Below are 21,500 nucleotides of genomic sequence, written 5' to 3'. Positions count from 1 at the left end.
TATTGACAGCCACTGTTCCAGTCTTAGATGTCTGGCAATCATGTATGTCAACTAAATCAGACAGAAGGGCCTCCCAGTCAATTAAGGCCAAGCTTTGTGCTTTCTTGTGTTCGAGGGAGGTTACAGTCTAAGAGTTTTACAAGGCCACTGCCCCAGGCTGGTGCAAGGGGAGATAGCAGATTGTGGACAGTTGATGCTCTCCTATCTGACAGGCTCTCTTTCTGCTTCAGCTGGAACATTTCCGAAATCAAATCATCGAGGCCATCTATGGCCGAGGGAAACTGCCCCAGTCCAGGATCGTCACTAATCAGCAGGTGAGTCTCATTTTTCAACAGACAACAGACGTGAGTGACTGTAGATCCCATCCCAAGAGCATATGTCCTCCTTTCTGCGACTGGCACATCATTTTCTGCTTGTCACTACAACAGAAAGATTTGTTTTGATTTTGTGGGATTTCTGGTACTGAAGCAAAAGCTTGAATGGTCTCAGAACATTTCCATGAAATACTCATTTAATTTCTCTAAGACCAGGTGTCAATCACCCGTGTGTGATTCACCTAAGTAATCACATACCAGGTGTGATTCATCTCAGGAATTTCCCCCCAAGGAGACTCCTTAGTAACGATTTTTGGAAGGAAAAAAGGAGAGGAAAGGGGAAAAGAACCTAGATCTTTTAATTCATTCAGAAACTTTTAATGTGGAAACCCTTCCATTGATTCAGATGAGCATTTGAAAGTCTTTTTTTAATTACTATTTAATTTTTTCCCAATTATACACAAAGCAAATTTTAGCATTTATTTATAAAATTACGAGTTCCATATTCTCTCCTTCCCTCTCCAACCCCCCCCCCACCACCACCACTGAGAAGACAAGCAATTTAATATAGGTTATACACATATGCAGTCATGCAAAGAAAACATATATCCATATTAGTCATGGGAAATTCATCATCTTTAAGCAGGAATTCTTTTTTGGACAGTCTGGTGAAGCTGATGAACTCTCTCAGAATGTTTTCAAATGTTTAACATCAAATATATAGATTTATGAAGGAAATCAATTAAACTGAAAAAGTTATCAATTTTTTTTTAAGTTCATGGGGCCCTAAGGTAAGACCTCCTGTTTTAGAGAGTTAACTGCCCTGGAGGAGCCAAGTGACTTGTCTAGGGTCATTGCATAATAGTTTGAATATAAAGACAGCCTTTTAAAGGCCAAGAGATAATAGGAGATGCTTCAGCCAGACCTCATTTATTTCATCTTTAGGCTATGTGGTGTGACTGGTTGAACTTGAGTAGCATCTGTTGTTCAATCCAATTCTCCATTTCCATGTCAATAGGCCCCAATAGCGTCATCTCATCTTCTAGAAGTTTAGACAAGAAGGTTCCTCATGCTCAGTCCAAGTCCAGAAGGGCCATAGTGCAGAGGTGCTATACTTCCCTCTGCATGCATAGATTCTATTTGCTGCCAATAACAGCCTGGCTACTGATTAGACATTTGTATTCTATCCTCTTATTGAATTTTGTGACTCGGTTGAACATCTTACTAACTCCCTGCAATAAGATAAAACCTCTAGAATTCAAATGTATAGTAGGGAGCCTTCATCAGGTTAGAATCTCCTGGTGCTATTGCAGGTCCCCAGATCCTCAGCCAGATGTGCTCAAGGCTTTCTACTTACTCTCTGTGTGTGACTTTGGGTTGATCTCTTATCATCTCTGGGCCTCAGATTCTTTCCATGCAAAAATAAGGCAATTGAACTAGTCAGTCAATCAAATAGGCTTGCAGCAGGGCCTCCTATGTACCAGTCACTGATGGAATCTCCTCCAAAACCCAACCCCCACAGTCCCATTGTCTTGATGTTTTTTGCTTTTTATACTCTTTTCATTACTCATCAACTGACGCCCACTCCAACCCTCTGGAATATTTCCTTATAACAGAAGAAAACAGCTCATTCAAATTCTGTTTAAATACCCAAATACAGCAAATGGCACATTGGGGCAGCTAAGAGAGGTGGGAAAAGGCACCATAGAGCTCCTGGCCCCGGAGTCAGAAAGATTCATCTTTGTCAGCTCCAATCTAATCTCAGATACTTAGTAGCTGTGTAATGTTAGGCAAGTCACTTCATCTTGTCTGCCTCAGTTTCCTCATCTGTAAAATGAACTGGAGAAATGGTAAGCCACTCTAGTATCTCTGCCAAGAAAACCTCAAATGGGATCATGAAGAGTCAGATATGATTAAAAATGACTGAACAACAGCAACCACCAAAAGCAGTCTTGATCCCAAAGGACCAGTGGTAACCAGTGTGTACCATCTCTTGTTAGAAAGATGGTTACATATGGCATTTGCAGAATGTTTCATACACTCAGATGTGATTATTCTGATAATCCACCACCTCTGTACTGAAAGAAAAGAGCTATTGTTCATTATTAGTCCTCTGGAATCATGGTTAGTCTTGCCAGTTAATCTCAATTCTAGGGTCATTTCATGTTGCCTTCCTGATGATAACTCATATCAGGATGACTGATATTGATAAATTTTATTTCTGAGGTGTTTTAAAGCTACCCAGCATTTTCCTCACATTAATTCCATGAAGTTGGAGGATTATTCTCATTTTCTAGGTAAGGAAACAGACTCAGAAAGATTATGGGATCATAGATCTATCTGGAAGGGACATGCAAAACCATCAAGACCAACTCCCTTATTTTACAAATGAGGAAAAAGAAGCCTAAGAAGGCTTATACAATCCTAGATTTAGAACTGGAAAGGAACTTATTTTTACAGAAGAGGAAACTGAGGCAGAGAAAGGTAAAATGACTCATCAAAAATAATTCAGGTAGCATCAAAGTTAGTGGTCAAACACAATAAAAGATTTAGAGGCCATGTAAGTGATTCAAAGTCACAGCTAGAAAGCAATGGAATCAGGATCTGAATCCAGATCCTTTGAGCCCACATCTAGGGCTCGTTCCACTTGATATACATTGCCTTCAACAAATAGCTCATTTGGAAACTCTTTAAAGTTTACAAGAAGGGGGCAGCTAGGTGGCTCAGTGACTAGAGCACTGGCCTTGGAGTCCGGAAGACCTGAGTTCAAATCTGGTATCAGACACTTACCTACCTTTGTGACCTTGAGCAAGTCACTTAACCCTATTGCCTTAAATAAATAAGTTAACAAGATACTTTCACAACTAAATTCCTATGAGGGAAAGAGCAAAAATATTTTGTTATCCTAAAACAGATAGATAGATAGATAGATAGATAGATAGATAGATAGATAGATAGATAGATGATAGAGAATTAGATAGAAACTAGTTTCAGAAGGAAAAGAGATTTGTCCATGACTACAATACACTTAATCAGTATGAGACCATGGCCTATAATTTTTCCAGTGATGAATCATTAATCCATATCAAGTTACCTTACCCCTAGTATTCTTCAGTCTTCAAGTTTGTCTCACATCTATATCAGAACTGATCTAACTTGACTCATTTTGGGGTGATTGTTTGTTCTTCCCCATGAGCAGCTGGTGGAGACGGTCTCCCATGTCATTGAGGACAACTTCCATTTGCAGCAGAAAAAAATCATCATGAATAAGAACCACTCCATCAACGCCACCAAGGATGAGTTCCTGGTCCAAATGGACAAACTGAAGGCCTTTTTGGAGGACTGCCAGGTCACTTGTTGTACACTTAAGTAAATGCCAACTTAGTTTAGTTTTTGCTCTTCTTGTTTTGAAAAGCATCTGCTCTAGAGTAAGAGAGGTTTATGGGATTGATTGGACAGTTGCTTATAGGGCCATTGAAAATACCTAAGCTGGAAGAGGCCTTGGAACAGAATGTCAGCACTAGAAAAGACCTAAGAACATAGAATAACAGAAGTCGGAGGCTCTTTAGAATACAAAATATATCAGAGCTGAAAAGACCCTTAGAACACAGAATGTCAGAGCTGGGAGGGCCCCTAGAACATAGAATAATCAGAGTTGGAAAGGGGCCCTTAGAACATGGGATATCAGAACTGGGAGGACCCTTAGAACATAGAATAATCAGAGTTGGAAAGGGGCCCTTAGAACACAGGATGTCAGATCTGGGAGGACCCTTAGAACACAGGATGTCAGAACTGGGAGGATCCTTAGAACACAGAATGTCAGAAGTGGGAAAGACTTTAGGACACAGAATATCAGAACTAGAAAGGAACACAGAACACAGGAAAAGATAAGAAATAGCACCTTCTATGAGCCAAACACTGCTAAATATTATCTCATTTGATCTTTTCAACCACTCTGCAAGAAAAGGGATAATACATCCTCATGTTATAGTTGAAGAAATTGAGGCAAAAAGAGGTAAAGTGACTTATCCAGGGTCCCACAATTGCTAACTGTCTGAGGCTGTATTTGAACTCAGGTCTTCCTGACTCCAGGTTTAGCAATCCATGCACTATGCCATCTTTATCAGAATTGAAACAGTAATAATGATAATAATAGCCATAAAAGCATAAAAGGTATTATATAGAATTTTAAGATATGCAAAGGGTAATCTTCCCCAATACCCTCCTTTCATAGAAAGAAAACTGAAGCCCAGAGAGGGAAAATTATTTGCAAAGTCATATAAGTGACAGGATCAATATTTATGCTCAGACCTTTCATCTCTCCGACCATCCTGCTTCCAAGGCCCAACCTTGCCAAAGCTCAATCAACATTCTCCCTTGAGCTAACTAACCTAGTGATTTTTTACTTAAACATTATCTTTCCTCCCAGAAAGTTAACAATTTATTAAACAAACTAGTAAGAGCAGAAAAGGATAAGACTTGAAGTCACATTCATAGACTTGTGATGACCCATGTGAGCCTTACCTGGGCTTCTTTCTCTGTTAAGTGGTGGGATTAGACTGAGTGATCTTTAAGGCCCTTTTCAAAGCTTAAATCCTAGCTATTCAGATATGGTCTGGCCTGGGATGGCCACTGAGACCTAAAATGACCCTGAGATTCTGCTGTTTTATATTTTTCTCCTCTCATCAGAGGGATTTGTCTGGAAAGAGAAAAGTGCCTTCCAAAAATCTCAAATTCCTCCATTAAATGGATTTGTCTCTTGCACAGATGGGCTGGTGCCACCTTAGCAGATATTTCACAACAGTGGAAGGGCGTCTTCTCTGAGTTCATTCTGAAAGCCCAAGTGTGTGACTACCAGATTGGGGAAAGGCGCACTCTCATCCTTCCCTTGATCTTAAATTTCTGGTACATCTCCCCCAGCTATATGCCTCAGCAGCAAAAATTTGAGAACTTTCCAAATATGCTAGATTGGCATCATGTTCTCAAGTAAGGGAACCAGAATGAACATTTTGGTGTGGCATCTAAGTAGACCCCTGTATAGAAAACTGGACTTAGAGTTAGAATGACTTGAATTCAAATGCTAACTCTGGTGCCAATTAGTTTTGTGGCTGAGGACAAATTCCTTTAATCTCTTTTAGATCTCAGTTTCCTTATCTGCAGAATAGGGGTGGGAAGAATAATAGCACCAACTCACAGAGTTATTGAGACAATTAAATGAGGTAATATATACAGGGTGTGTCCAGAATGTCTTAATGTAACTTTAAGTTCACAAAACTATTAAAGATTAATTTAAAAAAAAAAAAACTTTACGTTCAAATCCGGTCTCAGACACTTAATAATTACCTAGCTGTGTGGCCTTGGGCAAGCCACTTAACCCCATTTGCCTTGCAAAAACCTAAAAAAAAAAAAAAACCTTTACAAAAGTTTACTATATATAGTAGTGATGTTGCTACTTCTAGAAATGATCAAATTTGATCTTTGTTTCTGAAACAAATCCTAAAATGGAAGTTGATTTTGGAAACCTGTAACTTCCTTTAACCTCCCTGAACCAATTCTTCCATGAACTTGGTCCTCCTGACAACCTAGATTGTCTTCTGCATGGCCCAAGCATCCATTATTCTTTTTACCTTTGCCCAGGTTGTACCTGGAATGCCCTCTCTTTCTTCTCTTTTGCCCATAATAGATTTATTATTATTAGTTATTGATATTATGACCTCATTATCACTCTCATAGTTATTGTAATATTATATTATACAAAGTTATTACAATTTATTAAATTAGAGTGAGTAGATAATATAATAGCCTGTTAACTTAGTGACTTATATTATGCAGTATGTCACATATATTAATGTATTATAAATAAATATTAATAAATAATTGTCATCATATACTATAGATAAATAATTATATTTAAATTATATAACTATATATTATATAATATATTATTTGTTATTTGAATTATTATGTGTCATATAGTATGTGGTATATTATCATTTATTATTCAATAATAATGGCCAGAATAAAAAATAAAATAAATAATGACCAGAATGTATACAATGTTTAAAAGTATGCCAAGCACTTTACATATATCATCAGATTCAGTCTTCCGAGGAGGGCATTATAGGTTTCATTGTCCCCATTTCACCAAGTGTATAATCTGAAGTTCAGAGGGGTTAAGTGATTTGCCTGTGATCACACAGCTAATAAGTATTTGAGGTGAAATTTGAACTCAGGCATTACTCTCTCCACTTCAAATACATTGTGCCATCTTCCCTCAGCATCTTGATAGGCCTTGGGAGACAGAGACATACCTATTTTAGATAAGACACAATAATGGGTAGAAACTAGAATTGTGATTTTTTTGGCAGAGGGAACAGTGAAAGGAAGGAAAAAGGAGAACTCTCTGCTAGTAGAGAATGGCATCTTACAGCTGAAAGATGGCCTCGCACCTCTGAGAAGCTGAATGATCAACTCAAGGCCACTGATAGATGTCAGAGGATTATTGTCTTTGAAACCAGCTCTCTCTGCTCTACCATGCTGCCTCTCTAGAACACTATTATATGGAGTACGTGCTCTCACACTAGGCCTAATGAAATAGTATATGAGATCTGATGGGAAATTTAAGCCCAACTCATGCCTCTTTCTCCAAAAAGCATTTCCCCCAGTCATTTATAACATACAAAACCTTGTGTTACTACTGTCTGTATATTTCTCATAGAACGATGGACATTTATTTTATTTTCATATTTTCTCTTTTTTCAATTACATATATAGCTTTCAACATTCATTTCTATAAGATTTTGAGTTCCAAATATTTCTCCATCCCTCCCTTCTCTCTTCCCTCTCTAAGACAGCAAGTGATGCTCTCATTGTATGTTATAGAGGTATACAAATGCAATCATGTTAAACATTATTTCCATGTTCCATGAACCCTATTTCTATGAATGCTTGTCATTATTATAGTACTCAACAATGGCAGGATCTATGTCTTACCCTAAATTAGGGACATCCCCCAGAGCAGACATTTAAGAAACGGTAGTGTGAATTAATGTGTTCAAGAGATGACCTAAAGGGCAGCTAGTTGGCACAGTGATAAAGCACCGGCCCTGGAGTCAGGAGTACCTGGGTTCAAATCCAGTCTCAGACACTTAATAATTACCTAGCTGTGTGGCCTTGGGCAAGCCACTTAACCCCATATGCCTTGCAAAAACCTAAAAAAAAAAAAAGATGACCTAATTTGACCATTATAAGTCCAAATCACAGTGGGAGAAGACAGAGAAGTCATAGAGAAATCTAATTTTACTAAACACAGAATCACCCTTCCCAGTCTCTAACCAGGGGTACTTATTAGCCACAGTTAAGGTGAAGGGTAAGGGAGAGCAAAGAGTAGTTCATTCTCTAGTAATTCTTCAAGAACCCTTTGACACTAATCCCATTCATAATTTCTGCTGTCCCTCATTGTCTCATCTTTTTCAGACTTGTTTGAAATTGTCTTGCTGTGGCAATGACTTGAGAAAGCAGCTCGGTGACTTTCAGAACTTCCCCGTGGATGCTTCTGTGAAGTGGCTGCACAAAATCATTGTGGAGATCCTGCAAATGGTGGTGTGCTGGGTGGAGAAGTTTGAACAGCTCCTGAAGGATGTGGGCATTGAGCTGGCCCACTCTGACAAAGGTCCCTGGGCCTGTTGGCTCTTCTTTCTTATCATTATTGTACCCTACCAGTTCTAATCATGAATGTGAACCAATAGATCAACAAGTGTTGATATGGGCCATGCCCTAGAGCTACAAAGAAAACCATCTGCAGAACAAGAGGATCTGGGTTTGATCATAGGACCATAGATGTAATCATAGGTTCATAGATCATATCTTAAAAGCCATACTGTCCAGTCTCATTTTTATCAAGCATTTATTTCTTTCCATTCACTCATCTTCCCCTCTACCTCCCAGAAAGAAAAACAAAATCTTTCTAACAAATCAAAGCAAACATGGTCTGGTAGATTGACAAATCAAGGCAGCATGGGGTTGTGGCTTGAGGAAAGAACTGGCTTCAAATCTGGCCTCTGATACCTCCTAATTGTGTGATCCCGAGACAATCACTTGATCCTTCAGTGCTCCCCATCTCTTTCCCTGGCAACTGAGATAGGATTCTCAAAGGGGAGAAATTGCTGAACAAGTGTTGATCGGTTTCGCCAAAGGGAGGTTTTTCACTGGGAATTCCTGGTAATGTCAAAGCCACAGCTCTGTTCCAATCCCATCCAGCCCAAAATATGTATCCCATAATTAAGGCAGTGTGAGACACTCTCCTCCACCCATCAGTTGACTATTGAGACCAAGGAGATAAGTTGTGAAGATATTCCAAGTTAAATAAGAGTATGAGGTGAACAAGTTCATATACCACACTGACTTCAGCTGGGTCCTTACTATTACTTGGCAATGGCACTGGCTTCAGAGTCTGAAATTTTGGGTTAAAATATTGTTATCATCACCATCACCATTTTTTTCTTTACCTCCTCCTCTTCCTCCTCCTCCTCCTCTTCTTCCTTCCTTCCTTCCTTCCTTCCTTCCTTCCTTCCTTCCTTCCTTTCTTTCTTTCTTTCTTTCTTTCTTTCTTTCTTTCTTTCTTTCTTTCTCTTCTTCCTCCTCCTTCTTCTTTCTGTGTCCAGGTTGTATGAGGTGTTCAGGGAGGACTAGCACCTTTAGTCTGAGAGCTTACCAAGTCCTTTTCAGGATAGCTCATCCACCTTTGGTGTCCACCAGTCACCCAGGTATCATCTGTGACTTCAAGAAGCTGTAGCATTCACAGAAGTCATACCCTGATAAATACCATTCTAGCAGATCGGTTAAACCAGGTTGAGAGGAACCGACAGGCCTCAAACCCAAATATATGAAAATTTCACTGAAAAATGAACAAATGAGAACATTTTGTTCAAATGGACATGAAGGTAGCTGAAGCAGGTGCTGTGGAGTGCTTGGTTGGACACAAAGCAAAGTCATCCATAACAATGTGTCTTGGAACATTGCTAGTTACCTTGACTTTTGTTTTGCCATGGAACTTCAATGACTCTAGAACCAGAGAGTAAGGTTGATGACTTTGTGTAACTATGACTCAATTAAATCCAATTCCTGTCGAAGTGAAACCATTACCCATCACAATGTGATGTCATTGGGTCCAAGAATGAAGAGCAATTAAGTACTAGACTAGATTAAGCACTGGAGATACAAAATGAGGCAAACAGCAGTCTCTGTTCACAAGGAGTCCACAATCTAAATGCTCCATAATGAACATAGTGCTTCATAATTTTTTTTCTTCCCCCCATTGTTTTGTCTAATTATTTAAGACATAGCAAACTTACTAAAATACATGATTTCAAAATGATTTCCAGTATCTACAGAGGAACTCGGTGCTTGTTGTATCAACTTTTTTTTAATTATTCACTTTTTAAATTTATATTTTCCATTAAAAGGTATTTTGTTGGGGCAACTATCTGGTGCAGTGGATAGAGCACTAGTCCTGTAGTCAGGAGGACCTGAGTTCAAATACAGCCTCAGACACTTAATAATTTCCTAGCTGTGTGACCTTAGGCAAGTCACTTAACCCCATTGCCTTAAATAAACATTTTTAAAAAACCAAATGATTTTTTTAAAAAAGTATTTTGTCCCTCTTTACTGAACAAAAGAAGAAAAAAAAACATTTGCAATGAAAATATGTTGGTGAGCAAAACAAATTCTATACTGGCCACCTCCAAAAATATAGGTCCCATTCTATATCCTGAGTCCTTGATCACTGGCCATATAGCATCCCCGGGTCTTTCAAAGCTGTTAGCCTTTACAATGTTGTTGTCATTGTATATGTTGCCTCTTACTTCACTATGCATCATTTTGTACAAGTCTTCCCAGGTTTCTTTGAAACCATCACTCTCATCATTTCTCATGGTACATTCCATTACAATCATATACCCATCATTTGTCTAGTCATTCCCCAATAGATGAACACCTCCTTTATTTCCAGCTCTTTTGTCACTGCAAAAAAATTGCTATCAATATTTTTACACAAACCAGCACTCTTTTCAGTGTGCCCTGATGTCTTCATTGGCAGATGAATGACGTAGAACCTCAATGAAATGAAGGTGCAGGGATGAGCACTGAACTTGGGACCAGGTGACCTGAGTTGAATAAATGTCAGATCTAGAATCATAACCTAGACCTGAAGTGGAAGGAACCTCAGAAGTCATCTAGGCCAACCTTCACTATCCCTCATCCCATTTTGTACTTTTAGAAACTGAGACCCAGGGAGATGAAGTGATTTGACTTGCTGACATTAGCCCAGGAAGAATGACGGAGATGGTGTGGAGACTCAGTCTTCTGACTTTTATCTCTATGTTCTTTCCACTGGGCCATTGCCAAGGAGTGGCAAGGACCCAGTTGGAGGCAATATGACCTAACTACTTGTGACCTAATCTTATTCAACTTGTAGGATATTCACACCTCATCTTCCTAAGCTCAATAGTAAAACAACCCAATGTGATTGTACTAAGTCTGACACTCATATGTCTTCTCAACAAGGGAATATTCAGTAAACCTATGGTGACATTGAGGAAGTAGAGGTGATGGTTTCTCTAGAAGGCACTGCCCTAGGGATACAAGTTCTAGCCAGGCTTTACCTCCCCTGAAAGCCATTAAGTGCAGCTCTGATATTTGGTGATCTAAGGGCTCTCCCAGTTCTAAGGCTCTGTGTTCTAAGGGCTCTCCCAACTCTGACATTCTGTGTTCTCAGACTTTTTTCAGCTGTGATATTCTGGGTTCTAAGGTCCTTTCAGCTCTGACATTCTGTGTTCTAAGGTTTTAGTATCCTGTATTTTGAGGTCTTTCCACACTGTGACATTCTCTGGTCTGAAAGCCCTCCCTACCTGTGACATTCTATGTTCTACAGTTCCCTGGCCTAGCTAAGCCCTGGCAGGCTCATTCCCAGAAAGGCAGTTACCAATAGAAGAATTTGGTGCTCTCAACTACCATCTCCTCAGGTAGAGAAAGAATTGCAGTCTGCATTAGGAGAAAGAATACTCCTACCAGTAAAACTTCAGATGCTTGGGACATTGATGGATCTATAGATAGGCAGTGAAGAGTCAATTTAAGTCTCATTTAATTGTCCTGCATGGATTTGATAGATTTTCCTCATTTTCCTACTCATAAATGTGGTTTGGGTTAGTCTAGAGACCATGGCAGAGTTGAAAATGAGTCATCCTGGGGGTCAGGAAGACCTGAGCTAAAATTTTGCCTCTGACACATCCTGGACATATCCCTTAATCTCTGAGTGGTCTAGGCACATCTTAGAGACTACAAAATTCATAGAGAGGTGTTCATCTACACTGGTAGACAAGTTTTCCTCATATGGGAGTTCCCTAAATCAATGAAATCAAAGGTAGATACACACATAAGCATACACACACACAGAGAGACATGTTATTAGGTACTCTATTGAGAAGTCTATGAAAGTCTATGATACTATTTTTTTTTCCATCTTCTTTAAGGATTGTCCTTGTACCTGAGTAAATTTCTGGAAAATCATAAGAAAATTGCAAACAGGAACCAGGAACTCCAGGTGAAGCTGCATTTTTTTGTTTCATTTTAATTCATTTCAGATGGAAGCCACACCACTTAGCATTGGTACTATCTTTTGGATGTTTGGAGCTTTTCAATGACTTAGCTAGTGAATCTCCCCGCCTCCCAAATGGAAAGTGAGGTGATGGAGTTTTGCATATAGCTCAAGAAGCGTGGAGTGGAGAGAGTCCTGGATGAAGAGGCTCTTATCAGATGCAAATAACCAACTCATTCTTCAGATCTGTGTCCTTTCCTTCGGGTCTTGCTTTGCTCATGTGAAAATAAGAAGGTTGATCTAGATTAAGACCCACCAGCCTTATTGCTCTGGCATTGCTAAGACAACAGCAGGTGGGACTCAAAATTCAATAAATCTAGTAGCTTTTCGGAGTGAATTAATTGAGTTTTTTACCAAATATAGCCCACAAATGATGTTATAAATATACAAATGCCCTTTGGAGAAAAAAGGTTCCCCATCCCTGATCTAGCTGAACTGTGAAGTCCCTTTCAGCTCTAATATTTCATGTCCTTATATTCTATGTGTTCTTGTCTCAGACTTCTGGGTTCTACCATTCTATGTTCTAAATTGCCTTCTACCCCTGGCATCGTGTTCTAAAAGGTTTTTTCCCCCCTTTCTATATTCCATGTCATAAGGCTTCAAACACATACACACACACACACACACACACACACACAAACTCACAGACATAGACATACACAAAGGCACACACACACATACACACATTAACAAAGCCAGAAATTAACCCTTTGGTGTTGGTTACTCAGTGGGAACCTCAGCTTGACCCAAAACACAATTACTTTGTGGTTGGGTCTTCTGGGTATGTTGTTCTTCCACTAATGCCTTTGACTCTCCTGGTTCTGTTCTCCTCCAGACCAAGCTCAGCAACCTACAAGAGATTCACCATTCCCTGGTACAAAAGTTGCAAGGACAAGCCTTGGAGCATGAGAGGCAGATAAAGGAACAGATCAAACTGATGCAGGAAAAGCAAGAAGAGGAGAACCGGGTAAAGTCATTTATTATTATTATTATTATTATTATTATTATTATTATTATTATTATTATTATTATCTGTTTGACCGGCTTGACTAAGAACTTTTCCTCTCCATTATATAGGATATGGACTTAGAGGAAAAGTCTTAATGTGCTTAATCTGATGCTGTGATCAGTGATGAGACAAAATTAGATTGCAAGCCCTGTGAGGGCAAGCACTGTCTTTTTGCCTTTTTGTGTAATCCCCAGGGCTTAGCACAGTGCCTAGATAATAAATATTGATTGAGTGTGTTCAGGAATTTTTTGTTTGTTTTGTTGTGTTCATTAGGAACCAAAGAGTTTAATAAAAGATTAAACAACCTAGGGGCAGCTAGGTGGTGCAGTGAATAGAGCACTGGTCTTGGAGTCAGGAGTACCTGGGTTCAAATCCGACCTCAGACACTTAATAATTACCTAGCCGTGTGGCCTTGGGCAAGCCACTTAAACCCATTGCCTTGAAAAAAAATCAAAAAGATTAAACAACCTAATCTTTATTTTAATTTATTTTTTAATGACTACAAACATTTTCTTCCCAATTACATGCAAAAATAGCTATCAACATTTACCCTTTTGCAAGCTTTTGAGTTCCACATTTTTCTACTCTCCTCCACCTTGCCCATGACAAACATTTGATAAAGGGTGTAAATGTACAATCGTGTTTAATATATTTCCATATTAGTCATGTTGTGAAAGAAGAATTAGAACTGAAGGGGTAAAAAAATGAGAAAGAATGAAAGAAAGAAACAACATAAAAGAAATTTTTAAAAAGTGATGTGTTCAGGAGTTCTTAAAGAATTAATTGTATGTTTGGAAGGGACTCTGAGAACATAGAATCAAGTCCCTTCACATTCCAGATGAAGTAGTCAAGTTTCAGAGAAGGAAACCTACTTGCCCCAGAGCCAACATCGATTAAGTGATAGAATCAGGGTATGAAACCAGATCTTGAGATTCCAAGTCTAAGACATTCTCTATTATCTCCTAACATAAGAAGTTAAGAAAAGCAGGTGAAGGGAAAGGGCGAGCCTCATGTCACTTGACAATTGAATTTCAAGACTAGAGCTAGAAGACTTGAAATTCATCCAATGCAAACTTTCAATGAACTTTATCTAGAGTCAGAAAGTCAATGAGATGAAATCCATCCTCATTCTTAATAACTGTGTGACTCTGGCCAAGTCACTTAACCTCTCTCCTAATTCTATTCTTAAATAGTGATGTTTTGATTCTCTTCAATAAAGGACAAGAACACTTCTAATTCTAAATCTTCTAAGTGATATAAGCACTTAAAAAAAGACTTTAAAAATACCCAAAAGTCCCCATCAGAAATATTACAAGACTTTCTGTCTTCCTCCTTTTTCCTAAACCTCCTTTTCTGTGAGCTTCAGCAAGGGGAAACAGGTCAGATTTAAGCTACCTTTATTCAACTTGATTGTATTTTTTGGTTCAATTATAAGTAAAACTACAGGATTATTATTCACCCCAGCATACGGTATCTCAACCACATAATAGGTCCAATAGGCTTTTTATGAGCTGGTCTGGGAAACTAGCCACAATTTATGGCATTGTTTCAGTGAGGGGAAAAATGGCTCTCAGAGCCAAACAACTCACATATTAACCAATTATAGAAACACAAGCCAAGAATAAGTAAGGATGGCCTGGATTCACTTCCTCCAACCCCTTTCAGAGAGTGAGTGAAACCAGTTTTCCCTGCTTTCTACCTGCCTCCCACATCTGTACACTGTTCACATTTCTTTCCTAGTATTCACTGTGGTAATTCCCATATTTCAATGACTGTATTAAGAAACTGGACCCAAATATATTCACTGACAAGTTGCCTTTCTAATTAGGAAGGGTTCAGACAAATATTTCTGGCATTCTCTTTCATAAACAAAACTGGGCAGATGCCTGGGAGACTTTGCTCCCCTTTCTAAGAATGAGTGTGATGGTGCTTTAGGAAGCATTGTCTGTATGAGACTGAGCTAGGCACCACATCTTCCTGGCTGCCCTTTATTCAAAAGAGGGGTTGGGGCAGCTAGGTGGCACAGTAGATAGAGCACTGGCTCTGGAGTCAGGAGTACCTGAGTTCAAATCCAGCCTCAGACACTTAATTACCTAGCTGTGTGATCTTGGGCAAGTCACTTAACCCCACTGCCTAGCCAAAAAAAAATCTAATATTCTGGGTTGTAGAGTTCTATGTTCTGAGATCCATTAGAATTCTTAAGGTTCTAAGTTCTCTTCCAGATTCACTGTTCATTTTTTTTCAAAGTTTCTCCCAATTCTGACATTCTAAGGTCCCTTCCCCACATTTGCATCCTAATATTCTATTGCCTAAAGTCTAGATAATATTCTGTGTTTTAACATTCTGGGTTCTGATGCCCCTCCCAGCTCTGACATACTGTGTTCTAAGGGTCATCCGAGCTCTGATATTTTGTGTTCCAAGGACTTTCCCAGCTCTGACATTTTCTGTTCTAAGGGCCCTCCCAGCTCAGTTATGACCTTCACTCACTTCTTTCTCCCTATTGTTCTTAGCCCCCTTTTCCCTGAATATACTCATACTCAATGAAAGTTCCTGATTGACTTTCAGGTTTGGAAGAACAGTTTGACCCAAGAAAAGATCCAAGCTAAAGCTGCTGTAGAAGAAGAAAAGAAAAAAGTCCAGGATCTGGAGAACCATTTAAGGAAACTAAAAAAGGTATGAGCCTGAGAAAGCCAGGACAATATCTCCAGCAGCCAGAAGCCCACCTGAGGAAATCATCCTCAGCAAGGGAATTTCAGGTCATTGGGTTTTGTCTGAGGTCAAAAATCCATCCTTTGGACACATGAAAAATGTCTTGGCACATGGAGGACTGACCTAGGAGTCAGGGTAATGCAGTTTCAAATTTCAAAGCCAATTTGTGGCTCAGGTTTGTTTGTTTTTCCAGGCTTCCCTGATGCAGAGTGCCTAGTAGGAAATTTCCTCTAAAAATGTAGATGATGTAATTACTAATATAGTTGTATAGCCCTTTATAGCAGCTAGGTGGCACCATAATGTCCAAAGCAGAGGACCTGGAGTCAGGAAGCCCTGAGTTCAAATCTAATCTCAGATGCTGACTGGCTGTGTGATACCGGCCAAGTCATTTAAATCACTGTCTGCCTCAGTTTCCTTATCTATAGCACAATGCCTGGCTCATATTAGTTATTGTGTTTTTATTATTATGATTAAAATTTATATTATAATTACATAATAAAACCTTACATTCATATAGTATTTTAAAGTTTATAAAACATTTTACATAATAACAACAGCTAATTTTCATGTGGCATTTTAGGATTTGCTTTACACATATCAGCAGATAGGTGATGGGGTGAATAAAGCACCTGGACTGCTCTGACTTAGCTATATGACCTTGGGCAAGTCACTTAACCCCGATTGCCTCTCATCCAGGGTCATCTCTAGTCATCCTGATTTGTATCTGGCCCCTGGACCCAGATGGTTCTGGAGGAAAAAGTGAGGCTGGTGACTTAGCACAGCATCCCCCTCACTCAAATCCAATACATGTCCTTGTTGGCATCACCTCCCCTGAGGTCATGGTGGTCTTCAAGAACAAAGGACAAACATCATCATCATCACACATCATCTTGTTCTTACAAAAAAACCTTAGGAGGTACTCTAATAATTTTCCCCATTTTATAATTGAGGAAACTGAATCTGAACCAAGTAGTGACTTACTGAAATTCACACAATAGGTAAGTTTCTGGAGCAGGATTTGAATCCAGGGGATCCAGACTCCAAGTCCAGTGTGCTATCCACTGTGTCACCCAAATGCCTCAATTTATAATCAATATATAATATACTATACAATACTATAATATAATAAATATAATATAATATAATTAATATAATAATATAATATAATATAATATAATATAATATAATATAATATAATATAATATAATATAATCAACATTACCAATTTATAACTTAGGTTAAACGAAGTTAAAAGGTTTGACTTGGGTTCTGTCAGGGGCAAAACTTGAGCTCCCAAGAGCTCCCAATCCTAAGGCCTCTTTAGTACTCTGCCTTAAGCAATTATTATTCTTAATTAATTATAATTTTTCAGTAATTAATCATTCATAGGTGTTAGAGGCAGAATAGGTAACCGAGGGTCAGCAAAAGCAAGACAGTAATTTTTGTGTCATTTCTCTCAGATTTCTTCAAATCACCCACCAGCATCATCAACTTCAGCAACCTTCCCCCCTCCAACAAAAAAGCATTGGTTAGAACTGGGAGGGACCTTGGAGCACAGAATGTTAGAACTGGGAGAGCCCTTACAATAGAGAATGTCAGAGCTGGGAAAGATTTTAGAACACAGAATGTCAGCACTGGGAAGGCCCCTTAGAATAGAAAAAGAACTGGGAGATCCCTTAGAACATGAAAGGAATGTTGGAGCTGGGAAGGGCCTTAGAACATGAATTTCAATGCTGATAGGGTCCTTGGAACATAGAAAGTTCCTTTGGAATTTTCCCAGGTATATCAAGGGGACAGGACAAGAGGAAAGGACAAACTATTTCTACCTTCTAATGGCTTACAGTTCATCACAGACATACTCTGACCCACAATCTCAAAAAGGGACAAGATAACCCAGAGGCAGCTTGGCAAAGTGGATAGACTAGAACTCAGAGCTGGGAAGAGCTGGATTCAAGTACTGGCTGTGTGACCTTAGGCAAGTCACTACTTTCTTAGATTGTTCAGGCAACTCCCAGGTGTTTGATTACATTTGTGTCAAACAGGGGGTGGTAGATCTCAACATTCCTAAGTGTACCCTGAATCAGTTTAAAATATAATTGGGAAATATTAAAAATAAATAGAAATACAGTAAAACATTTTATTTGTTTAGTCATTTTCATGCCTGACTCTTCATGACCCCATTTGGGATTTTCTTGGCAGAAATACTAGAGTGATTTGCCATTTCCTTCTCCAGTTCATTTTACAGATGAGGAAACTGAGGCAAACAGGGTTAAGTGACTACCCAGAGTCATACAGCTAGTCAGTGCTTGTGGTGGCATTTGAACTCAGGTCCTCTTGGGATGCCCCATGAAGAGTAGCAAATAACTTTGATCTTTCAGCGCACCTAACATTCATTACAGTTTGGCTATGGCATTCTTTCACATGCCACTCAACATTCCTAATATTCTTCAACTTCTTTAAGCTCACTATGTATCCTTCTGTGGTCCTATGGGTCATAGGTAAAAAATCTTGGTATTCCAAGATTCTCAACCATAAAGCAGTCTGGAAGAAGACAGGCATAGAAAAGATGGTCATTTTCTGCAAGGAACAATTTGGGGATGTTGGAAATACTGCCCAGCTTCCCAAAAACTATGCTCCTACCTTTTAAATCCAGACCTTGTTTATTTTACATCTGGAGAACTTGCTTGATATGTTTTACTGTTCACTTAACTCAGAGGATTCCCTATTCAACTACACATTCTAATCTGGGCCAGTAGTGTCAAACTCAAACAAAAAAGGAACTACTAAATTATACATAAGGACCTCCGCTATCCACATAGTGACTTAGTTTTTAAATGGAAAGTTATGTTTTTATTTCATCTTTATTCATTCTGTCAAATATTTTCCAATTCCATTTTAATCTGGTTAAGTTCACACTAAGGAGTATTGCACCAAATGTTTGTCATCTTGTATCTGGACAACGAGCATTCCTTTTCCACCTGGTTTTTCTTTTTCTTTTTTCTTTTTGCAAGGCAATGGGGTTAAGCTACTTGCCCAAGGTCACACAGCTAAGTAATTATTAAGTGTCTGAGGCTGAATTTGAACTCAGTCCTCTTGACTCCAGGACCAGTGCCCCATCTAGCTGCCCCCCCCTTCCATTTGGTTTTTCTTGCCTGAATGGTTCAGTCTTTTTCCTTTGAGTGGCCATGGAGTTAAATGATTTTCCCACTATTATTATTTTTTTAATTAACTGAAAACAACATTTCTTCTCCCCATTCTCAGACTTTGTATGACCCACTGCCATATTTGGAACTGAACTATCTATATAAAAACAGAACAGAGCTCTCAACAACACCTCTACAGAATAGGAAAAAAAAATCAAATGTATTAGGTCTAGTGTTTATTTGATGCTTATTGTCTCCTCTAGGAAATGGAATCTAAATCCCAAGAAGAAAGTCAGCAGACAAATACCAAGGACCAAAAAGATAAAGAGTCCCTCACTCTGAGTTTGAACAAAGCCCTGGAGGAACTCAGTGAAGCCAGAAAGAAACAGGTGAGTTTTCATTACGCCCTGGCTGCAGAAATACTTCCTCAATGCTGTCCCAGTTCTCCTCCTACCTCTCTGTTCAAGCTTGCTTGATCTCCTTGCCTGGGTCTTCAAAATGCTCTTTTTCCAGTCAGTGATTCTCCACTTCTTATCTTTCTTAGCAAATGACATCCCACTCCTGACTCCAAAAATGAATGATTTTACATGGTTGTTTTTCTTTTTTATCTATTCATTCGGGACCAGTGATTTAATTGGTATAGGACATCAGTTCTCAAAATGCAGTCTGGAGTCTGTAATGAGTCCCAGAGACCCCTTCAAGAGAGCAGCAAGATCAAAGCTATTTTCATATTAATACTGAGAATGCCCACAATCAACTTGCTAAAAAATTGTTACAGATGTTACCAGTCTATTCTAGCACATAGACAATTCCCATCATCATTATCTTCATCTTCATCATCTTCATCATCATTTTCATCATCAATAATGATCCTTTTAACAACCCACTTCCATGTAGGAAAATGCAAAGCATTTTATGAATATTGCCTCATTTGATCCTTACCACAACCCTGGAAAGAAGGTGTTGCTGTCATCCTTATTTTACAAATGAGGAAAATGAGACAGAGAGTTTAAATAACAGTTAAAATACTTAATATAACTGATATTTATAAAATACCTACTATGTGCTGAGTGCTTTTTTATAATTATTATTTCATGTGATCCTCACAACAACCCTGGGAAGTATGAACTGTTCTTAGGCCCATTTTACAGATAAAGAAAATGAGATAGAGGGTCACACACTTAGTATTTGAAGCTAGATTTAAACTCAGGTCTTCTAGGCTCTAGGTCCATCATACTATCCATTGTGCCAACCTCATTAGTGAAATAAGTCTTGACCAAAATAAAACAAAAATTCCAGCTAGAGTCCACATTGAAGGACCTACACATCTCCATGAATGATTCCAGATTTCCACCAGTTGAGGGATGTTAGGTTGAAAGTCAGGGGCCTTCTCTGACACCCTCATTTTTTAAAGGGGAAGCCTGAGGCACAAGGAGATGGGAATTGTAAGCTTGGTACTCTCCACTGACCACCCTCCCTCTTCCCATTTTCCCTAGATTCTTTTGGGAGAACAACTTTTGAAGCATCAGGACACCCTCAAGGCAGTGCAGGAGGAGAAAAACCTGGAGAAGAGAATCCTGGAGATGGAGATTGTCCAGTACAAGGAACAAGTCAAGCAGCATTCACAGACCATTGTAGCTCTGGAGGAGAGGCTACAGCAGGTGACCCAGCAAAACAAGGACATCGAACAGAAAATTGTGAGCCTCAAGGAAAATATACCAGGTAAGACAGTCCCTTCAACTGGGCAGGACTTTCTGAGGTACCTACTATTCATCCAGACAGTGGATGGTTCAATGGATAGAATGCCTGACTTGGAGACAGGAAGATCTGAGTTCAAATTTGACTTCAGACACTTTCTAATTGTGTAATCCTGGGCACATCACTTGGGGTTACTCAGTAGTCTTCAAAAATAAACAAATAAAACAAAGTGCTTAGCAGAGTGCCTGCCACAGAGTAGGTACTATATAAATGCTAGCTATTATTACTACTGAACAAAAATGAAAAGTCAAACAGTCCTTGCTCTCAAGGAACCTCTGCTCTGCTGATTCATGTGCATAGAGAAGCAGAAACTAAAGTAGAACGTTATTGGACGTTAGGGATGGCGGAGTGGAGAGCTACTGAAAAAAGATCTAGGCAAAGTACTCTAGGAAAATTCAAAAAATTTGTAGGATGATTGGAATTCCAGAAGGCTTCAGGGCAGAGGGGGCACCCTCAGTGGGCCTTGAAGGCAAGGAAAGATTTCAGCAGATAAAGATAAGAAAGGAGCCTTTGGAAATCAAGGAAAATGATCTGCTCCAATGTCTGGAAATGGGAGATGGCAGACAGCAAGTTGTCCCCTATGACTGTATCATAGCGTTTGTGAAGAGGGAAAATAGAAGAAAATATCCCTACTGCTTCATGGCTTCTTTTGTTCAGAGCTGGCAAATCAAGGAATAGACATAGAATGAAAGATATTGAAATAAGATTGGATTGGCAGATGGAACCAGACCATGGAGGGTATTAAATGACAGGATATAGCATTGATATGTTTCCTTGACATCATGAACAGGACATCTTTAAAATGTTCAGTCAGTAAATTCAGTAGTCAAGATGCATGCATTAGAAAATATTCTTGTCAGCCCCTATGTAAAGAATAGTTGGAGGAAGAGAGAACCTGGAGGCAGGGAGAGTGA

General features: G+C 39.1%; 1 protein-coding gene across 4 annotated transcripts in view; it reads left to right on the top strand.

Moving 5' to 3' along the window:
* The window catches only part of FHAD1 (forkhead associated phosphopeptide binding domain 1), a 195,336-nt gene that overhangs the window by 108,564 nt on the left and 65,272 nt on the right, over positions 1–21,500 (top strand). For all 4 annotated transcript variants that reach the window (XM_074218380.1, XM_074218378.1, XM_074218377.1 and 1 more), the window contains 8 exons: positions 231–314; positions 3,514–3,663; positions 7,791–7,986; positions 11,843–11,913; positions 12,803–12,934; positions 15,542–15,649; positions 19,092–19,217; positions 20,325–20,550. In XM_074218380.1, coding sequence (XP_074074481.1) covers positions 231–314; positions 3,514–3,663; positions 7,791–7,986; positions 11,843–11,913; positions 12,803–12,934; positions 15,542–15,649; positions 19,092–19,217; positions 20,325–20,550 — 1,093 coding nt within the window. The remainder of the gene's footprint in view (positions 1–230; positions 315–3,513; positions 3,664–7,790; positions 7,987–11,842; positions 11,914–12,802; positions 12,935–15,541; positions 15,650–19,091; positions 19,218–20,324; positions 20,551–21,500) is intronic.

This window comes from Macrotis lagotis, chromosome 1 (genome assembly GCF_037893015.1).
Source record: "Macrotis lagotis isolate mMagLag1 chromosome 1, bilby.v1.9.chrom.fasta, whole genome shotgun sequence".
NCBI lineage: Eukaryota > Metazoa > Chordata > Mammalia > Peramelemorphia > Peramelidae > Macrotis > Macrotis lagotis.
Note: the sequence above shows the minus strand (reverse complement) of the source record. Positions and strands in the feature narration are given on the sequence as shown.